Source organism: Carassius carassius, chromosome 19 (genome assembly GCF_963082965.1).
Source record: "Carassius carassius chromosome 19, fCarCar2.1, whole genome shotgun sequence".
Classification (NCBI taxonomy): domain Eukaryota; kingdom Metazoa; phylum Chordata; class Actinopteri; order Cypriniformes; family Cyprinidae; genus Carassius; species Carassius carassius.
The window spans coordinates 4526074-4550535 of record NC_081773.1 but is presented as its reverse complement, the minus strand read 5'-3'; the positions used below and the strand labels follow the sequence as shown (position 1 = coordinate 4550535).

Here is a 24462-nt window from a genome sequence, read left to right as displayed (position 1 = left end):
ACACAAATCACATGATGTATGATTATAACAGAACAAAGCACAAGATGTGTGGTATTAAATACAGAGAGAGTGACAGGGATGGAAAAAAAGCTGGATTTTTCGGTCCAAAGATGTAATTACCATGGAGATTGTACCCTCATTATTCATATAATGAGTTAAATATCTGCCAGTTTTTCAGATCAGTGGTCCACAAATGGTTACAATACAATTTTTTATTATTTGTTTTATTTTTTTTTTATTGCTTACACAGTAAAAGTTGTAGCACTCAGTGAAAACATTCCCTTATAAACATTACATACACATTAACTGCTTTAGACTCTGTTTGCAATTATAAAACAGACTTTTTGCAAAACGCTAAAGAAAAAACGAAGCAGCAGATTTAATGATGAAAGAATGGTAAGATTAGGTTTGTAACATGGAAGCAGCGAAACATATAATATTTGACTACTTTTAATAATAAAAATGTTAAACAACCAAGACTGATATCCTGTGCTGCTTCTTTTCCCCAAATTTCACTATACTGAATCCAAAATATGGTAAATCTTAACATACTGTCATGAGACAAGAACTTTTTAAATTTTCAATATACCAGGCATTCAAATAGTGAATATGCCCCATATTTTTGAATATTATTTGCTTACAACCATGTCCGAAGTAAGGACCCCCGCACATGACATGCAGGAAAAAAACATAAGTCCAAATCTTGTGCACGATTTACTAATTCATTCCCTCAATGTACTAAAATGTGCACACGATTACTATTGCGTTCACTCAATTTATAAATTGTGCGCACAATTTACTAATTCGTTCCCTCGATTTGAAATCGAGGGAACGCAATAGTAAAGCGAGGGAACGCAATGGTAATTGTGTGCACATTTTAGTACATTTAGGGAACGAATTAGTATGTTAGTATAGACTTATGTTTTTTCCTGCATGTCATGTGCGGGGCTCCGTACTTAAACATTGCAAATAATGCGCTAAATAAATACACTTATACAACTGTGTATAATAAAGACCAAGGGGAAAAAAAGAGCTGAAATAAAATTATTGAATGGTATTTTAAAAATATTTTAACATTTAAAATGTATTGGTTTGGCTAGAGTGATAGTTTCAACTATACTTCACCATTTATTGGAAAGTAAATTAATACATTGTTCCAACTGTACACTGTCTACCCTACCACCTACACTAAATCCCAAACTAAACCTAAAAGCAAATGTGATATAAAAGAGTATTTGCTAAAGCAATCGTGCTATTGTACCTTGTTTCTGCAAATCTTTGAGCTCCTTTAATGGGACTCATATCAGATCACTCCGCATTGCAAGTGCAGCACTGTACCAGGTGAGCTATCGAGCAAGTCTATTTTGTCAGTTTGTAGCTGGTTTTGTAATGAAACATCACAATGTTTTACTTTGAAAATCATGAACCATGATAAAAGTGTTTTGAGCTCAATAACATTTGATCAGTTCATGCATTACCCATGGGAAACAAAGCCACGACCTTGGTGTTGCTAACACCATGCTTTATTATTTGAGCTACAGGAATGTCCTTATTTGCCCTTATTTTTTTTATACAGTATAGCATAATTCAATATATACTGTGCAGTATGTAAGTAGTGCATCTATCATTTTTCCAAACAGCTTGCCCTGTGTAGGGTAGTGGACCTATGTAGTGTACTACTGTTTCATAATAAACTTGACACTCTTCACATGAGCGTCTCATTCACACTCTCACAGTACATGCTCACATTCACATTATCAGATGCTTACAGACAACTGCACACCTACAACAAAGCATGCTGACACATATCCATTCACACACACACACACACACCCGAGCTGAAGAGAGCTCAAACACTGGGCAGCAACTGCTCATAAAAATTACATGAGATGATTTAAGATGGTAAATGTCAGTAGGAACTAAAGAAACACTCAGAAAACTCTCTCACCGACACACATATCGCACACTGAGTTTAAAGATAACCTTAAATGGCAGAAAGTCTCTTACGTACTGTGGGCTTTTGTGTCTGTTGTGCTTGTTGACAGTTCTGCAGATGAGGACGAAGATGGTCTTGTTGACTGACAGCTGTCATGTCTTAGCAGATAAAAGTCCTCAGATCAGTTTCACATAATTATTCAACACTGCAGACCACATCAGCTCATTAGAGGATGTGTGTGTGTTTAAAATCTTAGAAAAAAGTCCCATTAATGGCCAGGGGGTTGTGAGAATTGATTGTCTAAAGTCTGAAGCCATTAACTTTCTGAGCAAAACACTCTTATAATATTACATACTTGCGTCGACATTATTCTTGTCCTTTTTGACCCATAAGATCAAAGATTCATATGAAGACGCTATGAGTAAGATAATTACTCTAGGAGACGTGTGAAAAAAGCATGTTTTCCAGAAAAGTCACTTCCATGTTTTGCATTTCTTCGAATATATGTGGATATCCAAATATTGCATGAGGTTTTAATGAAAACCTCTGGAAAGAGGAGGTATGTGTGCAGTTGTGATTGCTTATTATAGCTACTGAACTGCCAAAATCATGATGACAACACCAACAGCTAATGTGTGAATTCTGTTCTCAGAATACACATACACTCACAAATGAACAAGTATGCAGACTAATGCACACATACTGTACATGCATGAAAGCCAGTATATGCTCCACGCATATATTTAAATTGTACACTCATACTATATTCCTTTGCACTTCAAAAATGTGTCATATTTCCTCTATTCTTTGCTTAATGTCTTTGAGAACAGCTCGAGGGGTGTGTGTGTTTGTGTCTCTCTTTAGTATGCGTTAGAACCGACTGCTTGCCCTTTAACCTCTGATAGGCTGAGGCATGCTGAGCATTAGAGAGAAAGGTATAATGAATGATGGACAGTATGCGTATGTGTGTTAGACTTCATTGCAAGTGTCTTCAGCTTAGGGGACCACAAATATCTTCACATACAGCAGATGAAGGTTTTTTTTTATATACCTTTAAAAATGTGCTATTGTTTTACTGTAGTATTGTAGTACCATATACTAGTACCATGTCTCTGGAGATATTATTTTGGTGGAAATATTACAGATTCACAGAAGAGCTATGGATAATTTCCATATGAACAGTTATATCATACAGTGTATTAATAGTATATAGTATAGTGTATATTATTATTAATAGTATTATGCAATACTATATGTTTTTTTTTTCTTCTTAAATTTTACTGTTCTAAGAAATGAAACATTATAAACTCATTTTAACCCCAAAGGCATTTTAATTGCTCAAACAACTTAACATTAAAGAATCAGGTTAACACTTTATAGAACTGATTATGAACATTATAACATGCTTCTGTAAGCCTTCACGAACACAAAAAGCTGAATAAATAAATGCAACCAATTTAAATGTGTACACACTGTAGATACAATCTGACAACTTGTTAATTTGTATTTGTTTTATTGTAATTTCTGACAATTGGTTGTTGCCCAGAGTCAGGCTGTTATACTCCGGATACTAATCACATATCTGAGAACTGCATCAATAATATTTCTGCTGGGCTTAAATAATAATAAAAATAATAATAATAATAAAACATTGAAGGAAAAACAAGGAGGTTTTCATATGATTTGTATTTTTACTACACTATTGATCTCTGGGACACCAATAAAAACAATAAGGTGTATCTCAAAAGAACATGAGGGCTAAACGATTGGACTCTTCTAAGCAACTTCTGGCGATGTTTAACAGGGATGTGTGATTGTGTATGAGACTCAATGTGAGGATGAGCGGTTAAACTGGATGTAGCCGCACAGTGTGTCAGCAGCGTGTTTGTCCGTGAGGTCTAATGATGAAATAAAGTTGCTGTGACGGAGATGCTTTGAATGATGTCATGTAATTACTGGAGTGTATGTGTGTGTGTTTGCTCCCGCTGACTCCCTGAAAGCCTGTGTGTGTGTGTGTGTGTGTGTGTGTGTGTGTGTGTGTGTGTGTGTGCGTGTGTGCTGTTATATGTTAAAGAGCATCCGAGGCGCTGAGAGAAATGAGCAGGAGGAGAGTGAGAAGGAGAGAGAAAAGTGATGTGAGCCTCCTGGCTTAGTTTTCTTTCACTTTGTAACTACCAGCTGTGCTTCCTCCGACGATCACGAGGATCAGATCGCACTTACACACACACACATGGACTAATAAAAGCTCATCAAGGCCGATGTTCTTCCAGAACTTCTCTTCGAACTGTCACTCAGTGTTATACTGTATGACATATAACACAGATGGGTGGTCGGTCAAATAATCCAAGACAAAACCAGAATAATTCAGGTGTTCTCCAGATTCATTTGAATTTATGGGCTGTGTGAACAATCATAAAATTTGGCTCTTTTCTTAAAGCCTGTAAATCTTTAGGGTTTAGAGGGGCTGGCAGACAAAGATGTGTTTTCCACAAATCAGACTAGGCAAATAAATCAAACCAGATTAGTAGAGTCCTAGAAAGACAAGCACCAGGGCGTTTAATTGCTGAAAGTGGGTGTTGGGTAAACATGTATGAAAGATTAGTCTGATATTCAAACCTATGGCTATTTGTAAACTAAAAGACATATTTATATTTCAAATGAATGTTCTTCCTCATGCTGGATCTTGATGGCAGAGTGTAAACAGGCATTCATGAAGGCTCTTTATATATAAACCAAGCATTGGATAGATTAACAGACACTTTGTTGTTGTTTGAGGATGTTTATTAACCTTCTATCTATTTTAATCAGAATGTAAAAACATCTGAATGTACAGCCACCAATTACCAATCAAAAAGCACACCGTATAAACTTTGTTTTTCTGAATAGTGTGAGTTGTTGGAAATTTGACCATTTTAATACACATAAGTTAATTTGGTTGATCGCACTAGACATAATTTTCTCTTTGAGAATTCTCTCCCTCTCTCTTTTGCGGTTGTGATGTTTGGCATGCTTATTGTATTAGGTGTGTAATCACTGAAGGTCTCAGGAGAACCTGTGTGAGGTCAAACGTCAAGTCCCAGAGCTCATTAAAATGCACACTCGCACACACAGGCTTGTAATTTAAATGCAAACTGAAAATCCACTGTAATGCTTTATTGCTCAGCCATAGGATTAAAACAAAAACATTTGTAGTTGAGCTTAAATTGGGTGTTTAAAGGGATAATTCAGCCAAATATGTATAAAAAGATGGCTTCATTGACTCGCCTGCAGGCAATTCCAAACCTGATTACTTCTTTCTATTGTCGATCACAAGCGAAGATATTCTGAAGAATGCTGTGGGTCAATTTTTGGACCCCGTTGACTTTCATTGTTTTGGAAAGAGAAAACGCTGGGACATTTTACAGAATATCTCTTTTTGGATTACACAGAAGAAAGAAAGTCATACAGGTTTGGAACAACATGAGTTGCAAATGATGAGAGAATGTTCATTTTTAGTGAACTACAGTATTCCAAGGAGCTCAAATGTTTAACTGTGCTTGTCGAGATCTAGACCAAATTGCTTGTCCAGATCTACACGAAGCCAATTTAGGCTAACAGCAGAAACTGTATTACATTAGGGGCCACTAGGGGCTCATAAATGCAGGAAATGAATTTCATTTGAGCAAAAATCACTCAGAGGACAGATATGCTAATAATCTATCGATAAGTGTTGTATCCTCATCACCATCCTGTGCGTAATTAACGCATTCTTTAATTGGGTATAACAGCCAAACACAAGACATCATTAAACAGAAAGGGACAAATTCAGACAACATATTCTCACACTGGTTCTGAGTTCAGATGACCCTTATATTCCCAAACGACACTACAGACAGGAATGACAATGGAGTGCCGAGAGAGTGTGCCGCTCGGAGAGAGGAGATTCATTAACACTCAGCTCGAGACGAGGCAGGTGGCAGTTCAGTCTGGATACAGAATGAAACCAGAAAATGTACTGTATTTGTTGTTGTTTCCTCCGTGCGCCTTTCCGCCGTCGAGTTTGACATAAATTTCGTCTCCGGAGTCCAGGTGCAGCACGGCGCTGTTGCTCGCGTAGTCGTAGTTCTGATCGGCGTCTTGCGCGATGGCGCTCGCCCGAACCTGTTCAAATAAACTCAGAATGTCAATTTAGAAATAAAACATATCTTAAAAATGAATGGATCTAAACTGATAAAAAACTTTTAATTTTGTATTAATATTTGTGAATAAAGATCAGCTTTTACTTCCCTGTATTGTTTTAAATTAAAGAATTAAGAAAGGCAAGACTTGCAGTAATGACTAATAGCCCTCTTATTTGTTTTTTAGTGCTGTTACTAGATGAGACATGCATGCACGCCAAAGTCTTACTATTAATGCACAATATGCCCATGCGTTTGACTCTTCTTTTGTCGTATGAAAAGTGTATTGTTGAAGTGATTGTTATAGCCTACTAAATCGCCCAGAAAACCAGTGAGATCTTTTTTTTGCCTTTTTTTTTTTTTTGCAAATCAAAGAAAACAGCCAAGAAGGTCGTTTTGTCAGTTTAGACTACTTTTCAGCGTTTGATATAGCATCAGTAGCCTGGAAAGTTCAGGACAAAATCGCGCACAACCCACTTCTCTTTCGGCACCTTAATGCACTTAGCCAATTATGTCTGTCTGATGAGGAAATTTAGAATAAAGCGATAAATAATGACCACACAACTACTTTAATGATGCACCGTACGAATTAGCCATACATATTTAGCTGTTACTTACAAAGTAACACAGCGCGCTGTGTCTAATGTTTGTGCGGAACGCTGTTTAAAAACACGATTGAAATGTATCTGTTCTTTGAGTCACTTCATCTTTTTTCTTTTTTTTTTCTCTTGACCCCACTTTGGGTGACTCAAGTCTCAATTAGCCTTAATTCGCACCATGCGTTTGCAGTTTTGCTCCTGTAAACTTAGTGGAAATACCTGTCCGTTTTTACAGAGGTCTGCCCACATGCTCGTCCCGTCCCCTCCGCGCATCAGCACATGGTAGGTGAAGTAGTAAATCCCCGACACCTGGCACGTAAACTTGCCAGTAGTGGGATCATAGTGATTTCCCACATTTGTCACAACATCATCAAACCGAAGCACCTCGTAGCCTTCGTGAGGGTTCTTGAGACCCACATAAAACGCGATCTTGATGTTCCCCAACGCTGGACCAATGTCTCCTGTCTCGGTCCTCGCCGTTCCCGACGTGATACCGGTAAATCCAGGTTTGCCGGAGTCTCCAGGCGGACCCCTTGGCCCAGGTGGACCCGGTTCGCCAGGTGGACCCCTGGGTCCAGGTTTGCCCGGACGGCCCGGTTCACCTCTAGTCCCTTGTGCGAAAGATGGTTGGATGACACTGAGATCCTGCATCACCTCCAGCGCCGTGGCGCTCGGTTTGGGGTTGTACGGATCACAGATCATCCGGCAAGTGCCCATCATTTCGTAGTGCGCTGAAACCACTGAGGTCCGGACCAGAAGCGGAATTGCGATGACCAGCGCCACGATCATGACGATGCCCACGACCGCCCCAATTATTCGCTTGCTTTGGAGCACCCGGGAAGCTCGCGCTGAAAAGTCCGGCTCGTTTTTGGTGGAAATGGTGACAAGCGAACTGGAAAGTATGGCAAGGGAGAAAAAAAAACTCTCTTTCCTTTAAATGTATATACAAATACACACGCTCCCCACCAACACAGAAATGTGCCGTACCTCCTTCTCGTGACCTCTGGCAGAATAGCACTGTCTGTGCTAGATTTGTCAGAGAAACTATTGGCTTTGGCACGCGCGCCGGAGCGCGAGGCGGAGCGGTGAATGTTGCGCGCAGAGAGAGAAGGTGCGCGGACTGACGTAGCAACGCGGCTGAACGATGCTGCGATGACAATATCTCCGCTAAGGCTATAAATAATTATAGAGAACGATCCGAGCGTAACAAAACATATGTTCTCTTTCAGCAGAATTAGTTTTAAACCCTTTTTTCTCCACAGACTTGTAATTGTGTTAATTGGAATTAATAACAAGTTTTAGTTAAGCTATTGTTTCAGATATGTGCAAATTTTAGAATGTAAAATGCGTTAATGCTTCATGTTCATCACTCTTTTCATGGTGATGGTGTCTGTGCACCATAACTAACATTAACTACTTTAGTTAACATGATCTAAGCCAGAACAACACTTCTACAGGATTTATTAATCTTAGTTGATGTCATAATTTCAACATTTACAAATGCATTATTGCAAAACAATGCATAACTGTATTTTCATTAAATAACGTTAACAAAGATGAATAAAAACAGTAATACATGTATTGGTCATTTTTTGTTCATAATAATTAATGAATTAACTAACATTAACTAATGGACCATTAATCTATGATTATACACTATGATAAATATAGTAATCATTCAGTGCCATGGTATAAACCAAAGCATCATGGCACTATAGTTGTTTTGGATAGGAATTAATGTAATACTTGCTACAAAGCTTCCTTACAATAACCTTACCGCATAACATTGAATACAATTAGATTTTTTTTCTTTACACTATTATTTTACACTACTTGTACACCAATGTGTCCCTGAGCAAGACACTTAACCCCTAGTTGCTCCAGAGGCGTGCAACCTCTGACATATATAGCAATTGTAAGTTGCTTTGGATAAAAGCGTCAGCTAAATGAATAAATGTAAATGTATAAAGGTGACATTGATTTTGTGCGACTTACCCTTTTAGTGGACTGTCAATGTAATAAGTAAAATATAAATTTTTTTGGAAGAAAATGAAATGGCAGCTTGCTATTTACTTTTTTATCAAAAATAAATCTGATCTTGAACATGATATTTAGCATTCCCTATATGCATCTATAAAAATAGATAACAAATGGAAATGGGGAGGGGGAATCTAATTAGTTTTTGACCCACATGGAAGACGGGCATAATAATACAAAATCTGTTTTAATATAAAAAGTAACTAAATATGAAAGCAGTTAGTTCACAGTAGCAAAGACTGACAAGCCTGTAATGTCAGAGACCACTTCAATATATAATATAATATAATATAATATAATATAATATAATATAATATAATATAATATAATATAATATAATATAATATAATATAATATAATATAATATAATATAATATAATATAATATAATATAAGCAAAAAAGCACTATTTACGTCATTTTTTATGTATTTGAGTTTTTTCCTGGAAAATGTTATTCATGCATATGTATGCCTCGCTCCATAAGGTGATTGTACCATCCCATGTAGGTAGTAATTGTGTATGCATCCTAAATTAGTAAATAACTGCAGTAGTGATTCTCGTTCTGAGATAAAATGATAATTCCGTCAGGGGTACAGAATGACCTTGAGTAGGTTGATCTGTGCTTCACAGGTGCATCATCAGAAGAGAGTAAACAGAGGCAGCGATGAAGGTGGATTCAGAAGACAGCGAGCTGTTCTATCTAGCAGATTATTGTGGGAGTGAGTGTTTTACTTCAGGCCTTATCTAAAACTTGGGCCCCCTTCATGGGTTCTGCCTGGAAAAACATGTGAGATGTGACATGTAAGAGCGAAAGTCAGATCGCTAGCAAGAGTCGCTATTCTATTTCTGCTATGCTGTTTGCTCCCCTGTTTTTATTTATTTATGTGGAAAAGTTCACGTGTGTGGATGAATCTGTGTGCCAGCTTATTCATGGCTGTGTTTGTCTGTGTGTGTCATTGTGAGTGTGTCTTTGTGTTTAAACTTATCTGCTCACTGGGCTGTTAGACATGGGTCTGACTGCTGTGACTCAGGCTTGCGTGTGTGACAGAGAACACAACCATGAATAAACTGACACACACACATTCCCTCTCTCTTCACTCACACACACTGCCATGAATATATCAGCCCTTGCACACATAAATAAACCTGTGTTCTCTCGCACACACTTAGATACCAACAGACATATCTGTTCTTTTACCAATCACTCATTGTGTTAAAAGTAGCAGCAGCCAAAAATGCAAACTGAAACAATATGTGGAAGACAGTAGCGTGGGGTAAGATGAGCCATCCCCTTTACACACTAAAATAAAATTCAGTAGAACTATTAAAACAGCTGCAAGATAATAAATGCATGATTGCATCTTTTAAGTTAACAATACAGTTGCAAACATCTTGATGAGTTCTATTGTTGATTATTACATTAACTTTATATTGTGTGTAATCTAAACTACATTGCTTATATGAGCAGTGATTCCACTAATACTATAGTGACAAGTAATATTTTACTTGTTCAATAAAATTATTTGCTAAATATATTGTATTGCTTGATCAAATAGATCTAATTAATTGGTTTCAGGGCCATCATCCAACTTTATGAAGATTTATGTTTATGATTAAGTTCCTCTTACTCAAATATGCTTTATTGGTTGAACATAATTTCATTAGAAGTTGTCCATACTCCAGAAGATCAATGCAAACCTTTCTGTTTTTTATAGTGTATATATACGAAACTATAAGCACATTTTTTGATGTATGGCCAAACATTCAGAAAGTTCCATACCATTTCTAAAGGCTTCCAATAAAAAAAAAAAAAAAAAAACACAAACACACACACACACACACACAACTGCTCAAACATTATTTTGCATGTCAGTATCATATGGAGCCAAAGCAAATTTGTACAGATAATATAATAGGTGTTTGCAGGAATGAATGAATGAATGAAATCTTTATTTCGAACAATTAATAAAATGATTAAAAAAATAAAAATGACAGCAATTCGTAAGAAATATCCATATAAATAAACAAAAATAAATAACATAATAATCAACCTGTTCGAAAAGGAAGATCAAGAGGTTGTAGTGAAAGTGCAGTAGTAGCAAAGTCTGTGTTATGTGTGCTTCTTATGTTTTATAACCCAGAATACAAGAACACATCATGTCATCACATCACTTGATTTGACCTTAAATATAGAAGAATATTAAAATGCCAGTTTTCTGTGCAAACCTGAGTGTTTTATAGGTGTAGATGGCTCTTTTTGTGATGCAGGGCTGTAGTGAATCAACACTGACTCCACCTCTGCCACAAACAGACCTAATTATGTCAGAAATACTTGTGCATGTTTGGCCTATGTTGCTATATGTGTGTTGTTTGCAGATGAGAGTTAGTCTCTGTTTTCATGATGCTGCCTGCTGTATATGGTCCCAATCACTGAGAAATGAAGAGAGTAATAGACACGGGGAGAGAATGATATGGTGTGTGCGTGCGTGTAATAGTTTTGTTTTGTTTATTCTTTTATTTACTCTGTGCAGACATATTTTCCTTCACTGCAGTTATGTTCATCCTTTAAAGAAATAATTCACCCAAAAATGAGCATTTGCTGAAAATTCATTCTTAGGCCATCTAAGAATGTACTGTATATGAATTTGATGTTCATTAGAACAGATGTGAAGAAATGTAGCGTTACATCACTTGCTCACCAATGGATGCACTGCAGTGAATAGGTGCCATCAAAGTGAGAGTCCAAACAGCTGATAAAAACACCACAACAAATTTCTATCTCTCTGGATGAAGAAACAAACTCATCTACATCTTGTATTTCCTGAGGGTAAGCAATTTTTCAGCAAACTGAACTACTGAAACAAACTATTTCAGCAAAATGAAAATGAATTCCTTTAAGTTCTGCCTGCTCCTCTCACTGAAAATGATTGAAGATTTTGTGTGTGTGACAAAGATGGCAATATTCAAAAAATTTTGGTCCCCGTGAGGAAAACAGTTTACAAATCATATGAAATTAAGATTTTTGTAAATCTAAACATAGCAGTATTGTGTGATGGGTAGGCTAAAGGGGCAAAGAAAATACAGTTTTTACAGTATAAAAATGACACACCTAAAACATGGAAACCCAACGTGTTTATGCACATTTAATGTTAACAAAAATATGTAAAAATATCTGTTTTTGGAATAAGTGGCAATTACTATGCTGCCACCTGCTGTCAATCACCCACCAATGCATCATAAACTCACATTTTCTGAATTTAGTCCTACCTTTTGCCTATTCTGGGTGAAGAATGCATTACTATATACTATTTAGTGTTTAGATTTAGTATACAGCTTACCTAATTTTCCAGTTCAAAGTCGTAGATTGAAAATTGTGAAACAACATACTGTTTTATATACTCACAGTCAACAAAACCCACATCATTTGCTTACACACACAGACACACACACACAGACACACACACACACACACACAGACACACACACACACACACACACACACACACACACACACACACACACACACACACACACACACACACACACACACACACACAAACATATGTGTGTTTAAATGTCAGTGTGCCGTTAGCAGTGAATGTCTCCTGCTCTGGACCAAAGTGCTACTGCAGTGAACCCTGTATACATGAACACCCCATGTAACCCCAACACCCGTGAGGTCATACACACTTAAAATGCTAGCTTTGCCCTTTATACAGACACACATAAATACACACATAATCATGCATACATACACACACACATATACAGTGAAGGGGTCAAGTCTGGGTCAAGCAGTGAAGACTATGACTTTTATTCCTGTAATTTGTGTAATGTCGTCTGAGGTGTAAATGTATCAAGTAAGCTAGAAATAAGTGACCCATCGACAGACATATACGGGCATCCTTTCTTATCAGTGATGCACAGTATTCGGGTCACCGTTTGTAAAGCGGCTCATGCTGAAAATAACAGCAACATTTTGTCACATTTAGCTTCAAACAATTCCTATTTATGATCATTCTGGTAGCACATGAAGGCATTATTAATGAAAACAGGCAGAGACAATGGTAGCTTTAGCAACATTAGCCTTACAGACAACCAAGAAGATCTTTTGGAAAACAAAATATGATGCGTGATGCTTACTTTGTCTGTAGTCTGGATGTTTGCACACGAAGCGTTGGAATCGATCCCTCTTTCTGAAGAATTCTTTGCACAACTCCAGCCCTGAACTGACCTCTAGTTTGTAAGGCAGGCTGGAGTAAAATGTTAGCACAAACATATACGACTTTTCATGCTGTTTATGGTTTATTTAGATTATAAAACAATAAGTGGGTGGATTTTTACCATTATAAGCTGGTTGTTTTCACACACTGAGGCCACTCCACTCTGTTCAAACACCTTATAAAAGTGATTTTTGCATTATGGCACCCCTTACTAGTCACCCCCCATTTTTTGGCATGGAGACAGAAATGACATACCCAAAAGAAAAAGGTTTCTGCTCATGATTCTTTCTGACTAGATACATAAATGACAACATTTGTTCACAAAGCTGACACTTCAAAGTTTACTGTTCAACAATCAGAATTACTCAGACTGTTATGATAATAGAGATATATAAGCTCAAACATAAAAACAAAAATACAAATATTAAAAACGTATTTTTGAAATGTATTTTAAAAAAATGTTGATATAGGATATGAGTTTAGAAATACAGTGTAGCTAAAACCACAAGTCTACCAAAGCTTCATATGAAATTTCAAAATCTAATCTGTAAAACTGTTGATTTATGGCACTTGTCATCTCCATAAGATCTCACATGTATACATGCACATGGTCAGTGCTATTTGCAGCAGGATTTGCAGCGTTTCTTAATTTGCATGTGTTGTGATGATTTGCAGCGCGTTTCGTTATATGCATGAGTTGTGATGGATTTGCAGCGCGTTTCGTTATATGCATGAGTTGTGATGGATTTGCAGCGCGTTTCGTTATATGCATGTGTTGTGATGATTTGCAGCGTGTTTCGTTATATGCATGAGTTGTGATGGATTTGCAGCGCGTTTCGTTATATGCATGAGTTGTGATGGATTTGCAGCGCGTTTCGTTATATGCATGTGTTGTGATGATTTGCAACACTTGTGTTGTCAAATTGATGATTTTTTTTTTGCTGGTGTTTTTTCAATTTGCATGTGTTTTCTCAAATTGCAGCGCGTTGAGCTCTCTCGGTCACCGCACTTACAAGTGCAAGATGTTTAGTATAAGAGCAATATTTCTTTTTTTTTTTTTTTAAATGTAACACTGGTGTCCTTGTGTTTTTTGTGCTTTATTTAGAATAAAACATTTTTAGCCCATTTTTGCATGTATGGTTCCCTCTGTTAAATCACTGTGCATTGAAACACTGTCTACATAAAACAACTTCAAATATGACAATGCATGTATTGTCTTTGACTGAAATGGTGTAGATAAATGGCATTGAAGCTTACCAGAGGGAAAAAAAATAAAATAAAAAAGAGATCCATTTAAAATATTTCTCCAAGACAGAAATGTGGTAACCTTAAGATTGAATGGAAACTTGCTTGAGTCTCCTGCTTCTCAAGCTTGTCTCCTGAGACAAGAGAGATATTCTAACACTCTCACAATGGGCTTCTTTAAAGCTTTAGACAAGATCTCAACAAAATCACACACTGCTCAGATTCTCCTTTGCTAGAGACTCTGGATCTCTCACATTTGTCTAATGAAAGGTTTAGAAGAGATCTCAACAACATCCCAGACTGTGCTCAGATATTTCTCCTTATAGAGACTATAATCTGTCTCTTTAGCTATATAATCTGGGGGTCTCATATTTGTCTCTTTTAAAGCTTTAGAAGAGATCTCAATAACATTACAAAGTGTGCACCAAGTCAGATGCATCAATATGAGCTCAAACTTTCTTCCATGTATTAATAATCAAATTAGTCATTTAATCATCAAGACTGAGACATAAGCAATTTATGTGCCTTTCAGCAAAGAAAGCTCCAGGGTTACATCTTCTCTAGATCAGTTTTGATTAAGGCATCCAGTACATTACTATTTCCAACAACAAATTATGTGCCTAAGTACATAAACATTATCCTTATTTCTGCATAATTTCCCTCTCAATATAGCCTTTAGCTCTGAATTTATAATTTCCCCTATTTTATTTAGGGCCCTTCAAGTACTTGACTTGATAAAGATTTGTAAAGTTTTTGAGATCTCATCTAAAGCATTACAAGAGACAAATATGAGACCCCCAGAGTATAACTAAAGAGACAGAGTCTCTATAAGGAGAAATATCTGAGCACAGTGTGCGATGTTGTTGAGATCTCTTCTCATCAGTACAAATTTTTTTGTGTCTTTACATATCAATGTATCATCACGAGCCACAGGGTTTCATTTAGTTTTGTTTGTGGAAGTTTTTTTTATTATTATTATTATTGTATGCTTTAGCCTTAATTCCCATCCACTTGCATTACTTTTTCACATAGTGCCAGGCAGGTCTGGACAGCATTTTTTCCCTTAATAAATAAAATCATTATTTCAGGTTATCTTTGTGTAATATTTTTATTAGTTTGAGCTGAATCATTCAAGTGTGACAAATACACACACACAAAAAAAAAAACAATAGGAGCAAAAACCTTTTCACGGCACTGTGTGTGTGAGTGTGTGTTTATATATATATTACGCATATATTTATCTATGCAGCTGTTTTTTTAACATAATAATAATAATAAATATTTTTCACTAACCACGAATAAACGTTGCTTTCTCAAAAACACAATCATGTACATACATGCTGCTCATATATTATTATAGCCCAGTTTGCGCTGAATACAGTGTTTTCACACTTTAGTCATTTATATGTTCATAAACAACTGAAAAAAGCACAAATATCGGGGCATGTCAAAACTTCTCCAGGCCCCCAAGACAACGTCGGACACCAGAGGGTTAACTAACATACAAACATTGAAAATGGTTAGTATGAAATCATCATACCCTTTTGAAAAAGAAGTGTGCTTAATTGTATTGAATTGGTAAAAAGTACTTGTATGTTGAACTAAGAACTTACCATCATGTTGAATGCATACAGACTGTCACGGTTCGTGAACGCACCGTCTCCAGCTGTAGTCTGGTTATGTCATGTTGATTGGTTCATGTGGGTGTGGCCACTGATCGCCTGATCAGCGGCAGGTGCATCTCATCCCCACCGCCTTTATAACGCCCTGTCTTTCGTCTCTTGTTTGTCAGATCGTTGTTTGAGGTCCTCCGTGTTAGATGTCTGGTTCTCGTGTTCCTGTCCTGCTTTGTCTCCTGTTTTGGTTTGCCCTGGATTGTTCCCTTCGTACACGGATTATCATCACCTCTATCGGATCTACCACCACCGTCATCTGTACCAGCGCACTCAACGCACCTACTCACCAGTCTGTGCTGCCATCCAGATTCCTGCGTCACTCTCCGACCCTCCATCAGCACGTCATTTACAATAAACACTGTTTACTTGCTTTTGCCTCCTGTCTCCCTTACCTAGCGTCACAGAACGATCTGACCTACAACATGGAGGCAGCGAGTAACCAACCTTCATCTCTCGAAGCTTTCCTCAGCGCCAGTGTTCGGAGGATGGACTCCCAGGAGCGGACTCTTAACGACACTGGTCGCGCGGTCCAGGCTTTAGTGACGCAGGTGTCCGAGCTCACCCAACAGTTCCAGCTATTACGAGCCCCCACTGCGCCACTCACACCGCCTGTTCCACCAGCACCATCGGAGGCCCCCTCCCAGCCGGAACCACGCCTCCCGATTCCGGAGGCTTACTCAGGTGAACCCGATTATTGTAGAGCGTTCCTTAACCGGTGTGATATGCATTTTGCCCTCCAGCCTAGGACGTTCGCCACTGAGAGGGCCAAGGTGGCGTTCGTCCTGACCCTGCTCTCTGGGAGGGCGGCACTGTGGGGAACAGCGGTGTGGGAGAACCAGGACCCATGCTGCGCCTCGTTCCAGGCCCTCTCCGTCGAGATGAGACGGGTCTTTGATCGGGCCGCCGCAGGACGGGAGGCGGCCAGGAGGCTGGCGGAGCTGCGCCAGCACGAAAGATCCGTCTCGGACTACTCCATCGAGTTCCGGACACTGGCGGCGGAGTGCCATTGGAACGAGGAGGCGCAGTGGGACATGTTCCTGCATGGGCTGGCTGACCGCGTCCAGAGGGAGATCTACGCCCTGGACCTTCCCCCGTCGTTCAATGGGCTCATTGAGCTGGCCCTTCGGGTCGACGCACGTCTGGCACGGATGGAGAGGAGGGGGCTACTCAACACCCCATCCAGGGGACCGGCAGACGTGCGGTTCAGCGGCGGGGACGTGGCCAGCCCCGTCTACGATCACGAGCCCATGCAGGTAGGGCGAGCTCGGCTTTCCCGGGAGGAGAAGGAGAGGCGGAGGTCCCTGGGCCTTTGCCTTTACTGCGGGGGAGCCGGACACCAAGCCCACGCCTGTCCGGTAAAAGGCCAGGCCCGGTAGTACGTATGAGGCTACTATCGGGTGGGATCTCCGCCGAGAAGACCTCATCATCATCATCATCACCATCATCTTCCACACTCCTCCCGGTATGGCTGCGGTGGTCAGCACAGACACATCACTGTCAGGCACTACTGGATTCCGGGGCAGAAGGTAACTTCATGGACAGCACATTAGCTCACAAGCTCCACATCCCCCTCAAACCCCTTCCGCACCACATCACGGTGCACGCCCTCACTGGCCAGCAACTTCCTACCATATCATACATCACTGAGGACATCACACTCATCACGTCTGGCAATCACTCCGAAACCATCTCCTTTCACATCCTTGACTCTCCCCTGGCACCCATTGTCCTCGGACACCCTTGGCTCCTCCTCCATAACCCTAGCATTGACTGGCTCTCTAACTCTGTTTTGTCTTGGTCCAAAAGATGTCATGAGTCTTGTCTAGTGTCTGCTTGTCCGTCTGTGTCTGTGTCTGTGTTGCAGGAGGAGGCGGTGGATTTGTCTAACGTGCCCGCTGAGTACCTCCATCTGAAGGAAGTGTTCAGTAAGTCTCGGGCTGCTTCTCTTCCTCCGCATCGTCCTTACGACTGTGCCATAGATTTACTGTCAGGTAAGTCTCCGCCTAAGGGCAAACTCTATTCACTTTCGGTTCCAGAGAGGGAGGCTATGGAGAAATATATTTCTGATTCTCTAGCTTCTAAATTCATCCGCCCTTCCTCTTCTCCTGCGGGGGCGGGGTTCTTTTTTGTGGGAAAGAAGGACGGGTCTCTGCGACCTTGTATTGATTACCGGGGACTGAACAACATCACGGTAAAGAATACTTATCCTTTGCCGTTGATGTCTTCGGCCTTCGAGAGGTTGCAGGGAGCGTCAATTTTCACAAAACTGGACTTACGCAATGCGTATCATTTGGTTCGGATCAGGGAGGGGGATGAATGGAAGACCGCTTTTAACACCCCCAGAGGGCACTTTGAATACTTGGTTATGCCGTTTGGGTTCTCCAACTCCCCAGCGGTCTTCCAGGCACTTGTTAACGACGTGCTGCGAGATATGATCGATCAGTTCATTTATGTCTACCTGGACGACATATTGATTTTTTCTTCTTCTCTCCAGGAACATGTGCAGCACGTCCAACGAGTGCTTCAGAGGTTGCTAGAGAATGGGCTTTTTGTCAAGGCGGAGAAATGCGAATTTCATGCACAGTCAATTCCATTTTTGGGGTATATCGTGTCGACTGAGGGAATACGCATGGATCCCGAGAAAGTTAAGGCTGTGGTAGAATGGCCAAGCCCAGATTCCCGTAAGGCCCTACAGAGGTTTCTGGGGTTCGCTAACTTCTACCGGCGTTTTATTCGCAACTTCAGTCAACTAGCCGCACCTCTGACCGCCTTGACCTCCGCCAAGACGGCGTTCAGGTGGTCGGACACAGCTGAGGCTGTGTTCGCCAAACTGAAGAGCCGTTTCAGCTCAGCCCCTATTCTGATTACCCCGGACCCTACGCGTCAGTTCGTGGTGGAGGTCGACGCATCAGAGGTGGGGGTAGGAGCGGTGTTATCTCAACGTTCTCCCTTAGACGACAAGGTCCATCCTTGCGCGTATTTTTCATATCGTTTATCCCCGGCAGAATGAAATTATGATATTGGTAACCGAGAATTGTTGGCAGTTAAGATGGCATTAGAGGAATGGCGACACTGGTTAGAGGGATCGGGGGTTCCTTTTATAGTATGGACTGACCACAAGAATTTAGAGTACATTAGCACCGCTAAGAGGTTGAACTCCAGGCAGGCTCGGTGGGCACTTTTTTTCGGACGTTTTGACTTTACTATCTCGTACCGCCCGGGTTCCAAGAATATCAAACCCGATTCTTTGTCGCGTATTTTTGACCATTCCGAACGCCCGTCCACTCCCGAGAGTATTTTTCCGAAGACATTAGTGGTCTCCACTCTCACATGGGAGATCGAATCGAAGGTCAGAACGGCCTTAGAAGGGGTAACGCCTCCGCCCGGGTGCCCACCGAACCGTTTATTTGTGCCGGAGGGATTAAGGTCCAACGTTATCCAGTGGGGACATTGCTCGAATGTAGCTTGCCATCCAGGGGTTAACCGTACTAGATTTTTAGTCAAGCAACGATTCTGGTGGCCACTTATGGCTCGCGACATTCACAGTTTTGTTTTGGCTTGCTCGGTTTGTGCCACTGGTAAGACTTCCAATCGGCCCCCTGATGGGTTACTCCAACCGCTGCCGGTTCCTTCGAGACCCTGGTCCCACATCGCTCTAGATTTTATTACCGCCCTCCCACCCTCCCAGGGAAACACGGTGGTTTTAACCGTGGTGGACCGGTTCTCGAAGGCAGCCCATTTTATTCCCTTGCCCAAATTACCCTCAGCCAAGGAGACAGCGTTGACCGTCGTAGACCACGTCTTTCGGTTACATGGCCTCCCGATAGACGTGGTTTCCGACAGGGGACCCCAATTTGTGGCTAAATTTTGGCAAGAATTCTGTAGACTACTGGGAGCGACTGTAAGTCTGTCCTCAGGGTTTCACCCCCAGAGCAATGGGCAAACCGAGAGAGCCAACCAAGATTTGGAAAGGGTGTTGCGATGTTTGGTCTCCAAGAATCCTTCCTCCTGGAGCCAACAATTGTCTATGGTGGAGTACGCCCACAATACCTTACCAGTATCAGCTACGGGCCTATCTCCTTTTGAGTGTAGTGTAGGTTACCAGCCACCTATTTTTCCCAGTATGGAATCCGAAGTTGCGGTCCCCTCCGCTCACGCCTTCGTCCAGAGGTGCCACCGCACTTGGACCAGAGCCCGTGAGACTCTACTCCAAGCGGGGGCGCGCACCAAGGCCAAGGCCGATCGCCACCGGTCTAGGCCTCCCGTATACGTCGTGGGTCAAAGGGTGTGGCTTTCAACCAAGAATATTCCTCTCCGTTCCGTATCTAATAAATTGGCTCCCAAATTTATTGGCCCGTTTACTGTCACCAAAATCATTAGTCCGGTGGCAGTCCGCCTTAAACTCCCTCCTACGTACAGGAGAATTCATCCCGCCTTTCATGTGTCCAAAATTAAGCCCGTATTTCATTCTCCCATTAATCCGCCTACCCCGGTTCCTCCCCCGCCGCGTCTCGTAGATGGGGAGACCACCTATTTGGTAAATCGCATTCTGGACTCTAGAAGGAGGGGACGCGGATTTCAGTACTTGGTGGACTGGGAGGGTTACGGTCCGGAGGAGAGAAGTTGGGTACCTGCCAGGGACATCCTGGATCACTCCCTTATCGATGATTACAATCGACAGGTAAGAGATTCTGGGGACGCCAGGAGGCGTCCTTAGGAGGAGGGGTACTGTCACGGTTCGTGAACGCACCGTCTCCAGCTGTAGTCTGGTTATGTCATGTTGATTGGTTCATGTGGGTGTGGCCACTGATCGCCTGATCAGCGGCAGGTGCATCTCATCCCCACCGCCTTTATAACGCCCTGTCTTTCGTCTCTTGTTTGTCAGATCGTTGTTTGAGGTCCTCCGTGTTAGATGTCTGGTTCTCGTGTTCCTGTCCTGCTTTGTCTCCTGTTTTGGTTTGCCCTGGATTGTTCCCTTCGTACACGGATTATCATCACCTCTATCGGATCTACCACCACCGTCATCTGTACCAGCGCACTCAACGCACCTACTCACCAGTCTGTGCTGCCATCCAGATTCCTGCGTCACTCTCCGACCCTCCATCAGCACGTCATTTACAATAAACACTGTTTACTTGCTTTTGCCTCCTGTCTCCCTTACCTAGCGTCACACAGACATGACAATAAATAAATAAATAAATACAGACATTCAAAATTTGTATAAAAGCCAAAACACTTTCATTACCTTCTGCTTCAGCATGAAAAGATACTGTGTGTTAACATTTTTTTTTTTTTTTTTTTTCTATACAGATATTTTCTTGAAAAATCTTACTGACAATCGGGGCATGCGACTTCTACATTAGAATTAGACCAGAAGAACCCAGATTCAACTCCATAAAGCCTACTGCACTTTATATTTTATACACAAATTATTAGGAAACTTAAGCTTACTTGGTTATCCATATATCTTGTTTTTTATTTATTTTATTCTTTTTTTAAGAAAAAAAATCTTATTTAATGAATATGAAATATGATCCATCAGGCTTTTGAGAAATGTCTATTCATCCATCTCAATCATCATTACATGTTTTGACCCCACTAAAGGCATTAAAAATCATATTATTGGAAGGCATATTATTGGAAGATACAGAATGACAACTGATATTTCTACCATAGACTGTATTTTTTTTTTTTTTTTTTTTTTTTTTTTTTTTTTTTTTTTTTATTGCATAACAATATACATATACAGAGGAAACATAATGTATTATTATCTATTACAATCATAATAGCATCAAAGAAACAATAAAATTAAAATAAAATAAAAAAATAACACGGGAAAAAATAAAAAAATTACAAAGAAAAGGATTCAAAAATTTATACATCTGTTTCGCTTTTTTATTTCTAACATCTTTTAGGGCTTCAATATAATGTTTAAGCTCAATTTTAAATAATATAATGTTAGGTTTATTATTTGTCCATTTCTGCTTATGTATATGGTATTTTCCATACATAATTATTAAGTTAACAACAAAATTTTGTTCCACACTCTTATTTTTGTACAACAAAAATATATCTTTACCAGATAGTTGAATTTTTAATTTTGTGAATTTAAATATCAGATATTCAACATCAATCCAAAACAGTTGGGTAAATACACATTCAAAGAATAAGTGTTTTATTGATTCTTCTTCTGTATTACAAAAGTTACATGTAGTTTCCATGTCTCTAAAAAATCTTGAGACTACTTGTCTCACTGGATAAATCAAGTGAATAATCTTATATGTAATTTCTTTAACTTTATTGGTCAGACAGTATTTACTGGGTAAGTTCCAGACCTCTTTCCAATCAATCTGATAATACATTGAGTTCCAAAAAGGTTTGCATTTAGGCAATAACGTAATCCTACATAATTCTCTAATATAAAAGTTATTAAACTTTTTATCTATAATTTTCACGCCATCAATACTTAACTGATTAGTAGTATATATGGGGATAGCTTCGGAAAATATATTGCCTGATAAAAGTTGAATAAGGCCACTAGGAATGGCATCAAAAACCACTGCAAACTCCTTAGCCGCTACAGGGATCTTATAATAGTCAAGGAATTCACAGTAATTAAAAAGATGTCCATTATTCTTAAATAACTGTCTGACCAAAATTATATCGTTATTGTACCAATTTCTGTAAAATAAAGATTTATTTTTAAATGTAATATATTTGTTGTTCCAAATCACAGATTTGTGTGGAGAAAAATTATGCTTAAAAATGAGCATCCATAATAGAAAAACCTGTTTATGAAAAGAAGAAAGCTTTATCGGAATCTTATTTACGTCAAAATTACACCTCAAAAAAAATTCTAAGCCCCCCAGCTTATCAAAAATGAACTCAGGGATGATATTCCAAATTTTGCCTTTAGAGTTAAAGTAGTTCTTTATCCACTTATTTTTAAATACGCAATTAGCAGTATTAAAGTCAAGTACATTTAGACCACCATCCTCAATTGGATTGCATAAAACAGTTTTTTTTAAATAATGAGGTCTGTTCTTCCAAATGAAATTGAACAAAACAGTATCCACCTCTTTTATAATTGATTGTGGAACATCTAATGCAAGAGCTGTATATACCAAGCGTGACAATCCTTCAGTTTTGGATAATAATATTCTTCCTTTTAATGAGAGATCTCTCATTAACCATGAATTAAATTTTTGTTTAATTTTCCTTATAATTGGTGTAAAATTTAAATTATTTCTCTCTTTTTGGTCTTTACAGATCTTAATACCTAAATAATCTACTAACTCCTTTACTGGAATACCAAAAATGTTATTATGATTACATGTTTTCAAGGGGAATAACACACATTTTTTAATGTTTAAACATAAACCAGATACAGAAGAGAAAACATTAAGGCACTCAATAGCTTTTTTAACTTCAGTTTCACTTTTTAAAAAAATAGCAGTGTCGTCCGCTAATTGAGAGCATTTTAACTCTTTCTCCAAAAATCTAATACCACAAAATGTATCTCTTTTAATATGTATGGCCATGGTTTGTGTTACCAGTAAGAAAAGAAACGGTGAAATGGGACAGCCTTGTCGTATACCTCTATTAATTTTAAACCTTGATGACGTTCCATATGATAACTTAACTGAGCTGTTACAGTCATTGTACAGTGTTTTAATAGCTTTTTTAAAGTATACTCCAAAACCAAAATAATTTAAGGTCTCCAACATAAAGTTATGATCGATAGTATCAAACGCTTTAAAGAAATCAACAAATAAAACAAAACTATTATCTGTAATAAATTCATTGTAGTCGATTAAATCCAAAATGAGCCTAATATTATTACAAATGTGACGACCTTTCATAAACCCTGATTGACATTCATCAATTATGGGATCAAGACAGTTCTTCAATCTTTCTGCAAATATTTGTGCAAAAATTTTTGCATCATTATTGATTAGCGTAATGGGACGCCAATTCTCTACAAATAAAATGTCCTTATTGGGCTTTGGTAATAAAGTTATCAAACCTTGTCTCAGTGAATTGGGTAAATAACCTTGTTGTATCGCTTCTCTAAATACAGCTAACAAAAACGGGGATAATTCATTTTGAAAATATTTATAAAATTCACTAATTAAACCATCATTTCCGGGTGACTTATTGTCTTTGAGTTTATTAATACAGTGAGATATTTCATTTAAAGAAATCTCTTGGTCGCACATTTCAATAGAAGACTCACTTATCTTTTGAATGTCATCTTTAATAGAATCTAAGAATGACTGTGCATTACTCAGTTTGTTATCATAAGAATACAATTTCTCATAAAATTCAGCCACATATCTTGATATTTCTTTAAAATTTTCTGTTAACTGTCCATTAATATTCAATTTGACCATAGATGCAAGTTCTACCTTCCTTTTTTCCATATTAAAAAAGTATTTTGTATTTTTTTCTCCTTCCTCTAACCATTTCTTCCTTGATCTTATGAAGGCACCCTTTGCTTTATATTCATATATTTTATCTAAATCTAATTGTAGTTGTAGTAATTTATTTTTATTTTCTTGATCTATATTACACTTTCCAGAAAGTCTT

At 39.0% G+C, this 24462-nt stretch overlaps 2 protein-coding genes across 2 annotated transcripts in view; one reads left to right on the top strand and one right to left on the bottom strand.

The window, feature by feature from the left end:
• The first annotated feature begins 644 nt into the window (after positions 1–644).
• Positions 645–24462, top strand: part of LOC132094910 (acyl-CoA-binding protein-like) — a 339735-nt gene continuing 315917 nt past the window's right edge. The window contains exon 1 of the mRNA XM_059499570.1: positions 645–654. Within this exon, the coding sequence (XP_059355553.1) occupies positions 646–654 (9 nt within the window). The 5' untranslated portion in view covers position 645. The remainder of the gene's footprint in view (positions 655–24462) is intronic.
• LOC132094901 (complement C1q-like protein 2) lies at positions 3979–7791 on the bottom strand. Its single transcript, XM_059499559.1, has 2 exons — positions 6912–7791; positions 3979–6076 (listed from the first exon to the last, which is right to left on the bottom strand). Exons 1-2 carry the CDS (start codon positions 7479–7481, stop codon positions 5897–5899), a joined length of 750 nt encoding a protein of 249 aa, XP_059355542.1. The 5' UTR covers positions 7482–7791; the 3' UTR covers positions 3979–5896.

What these genes read in the sequence shown, in the direction of transcription:
- LOC132094901 (XM_059499559.1), bottom strand. Translation starts at nt 7,481, where the DNA reads ATGATCGTGGCGCTGGTCATCGCAATTCCGCTTCTGGTCCGGACCTCA. An exon ending in ACCTCTGTAAAAACGGACAG is followed by an intron (nt 6,077 to 6,911) that starts GTATTTCCACTA and finishes TTATTTGAACAG; the next exon opens with GTTCGGGCGAGCGCCATCGC.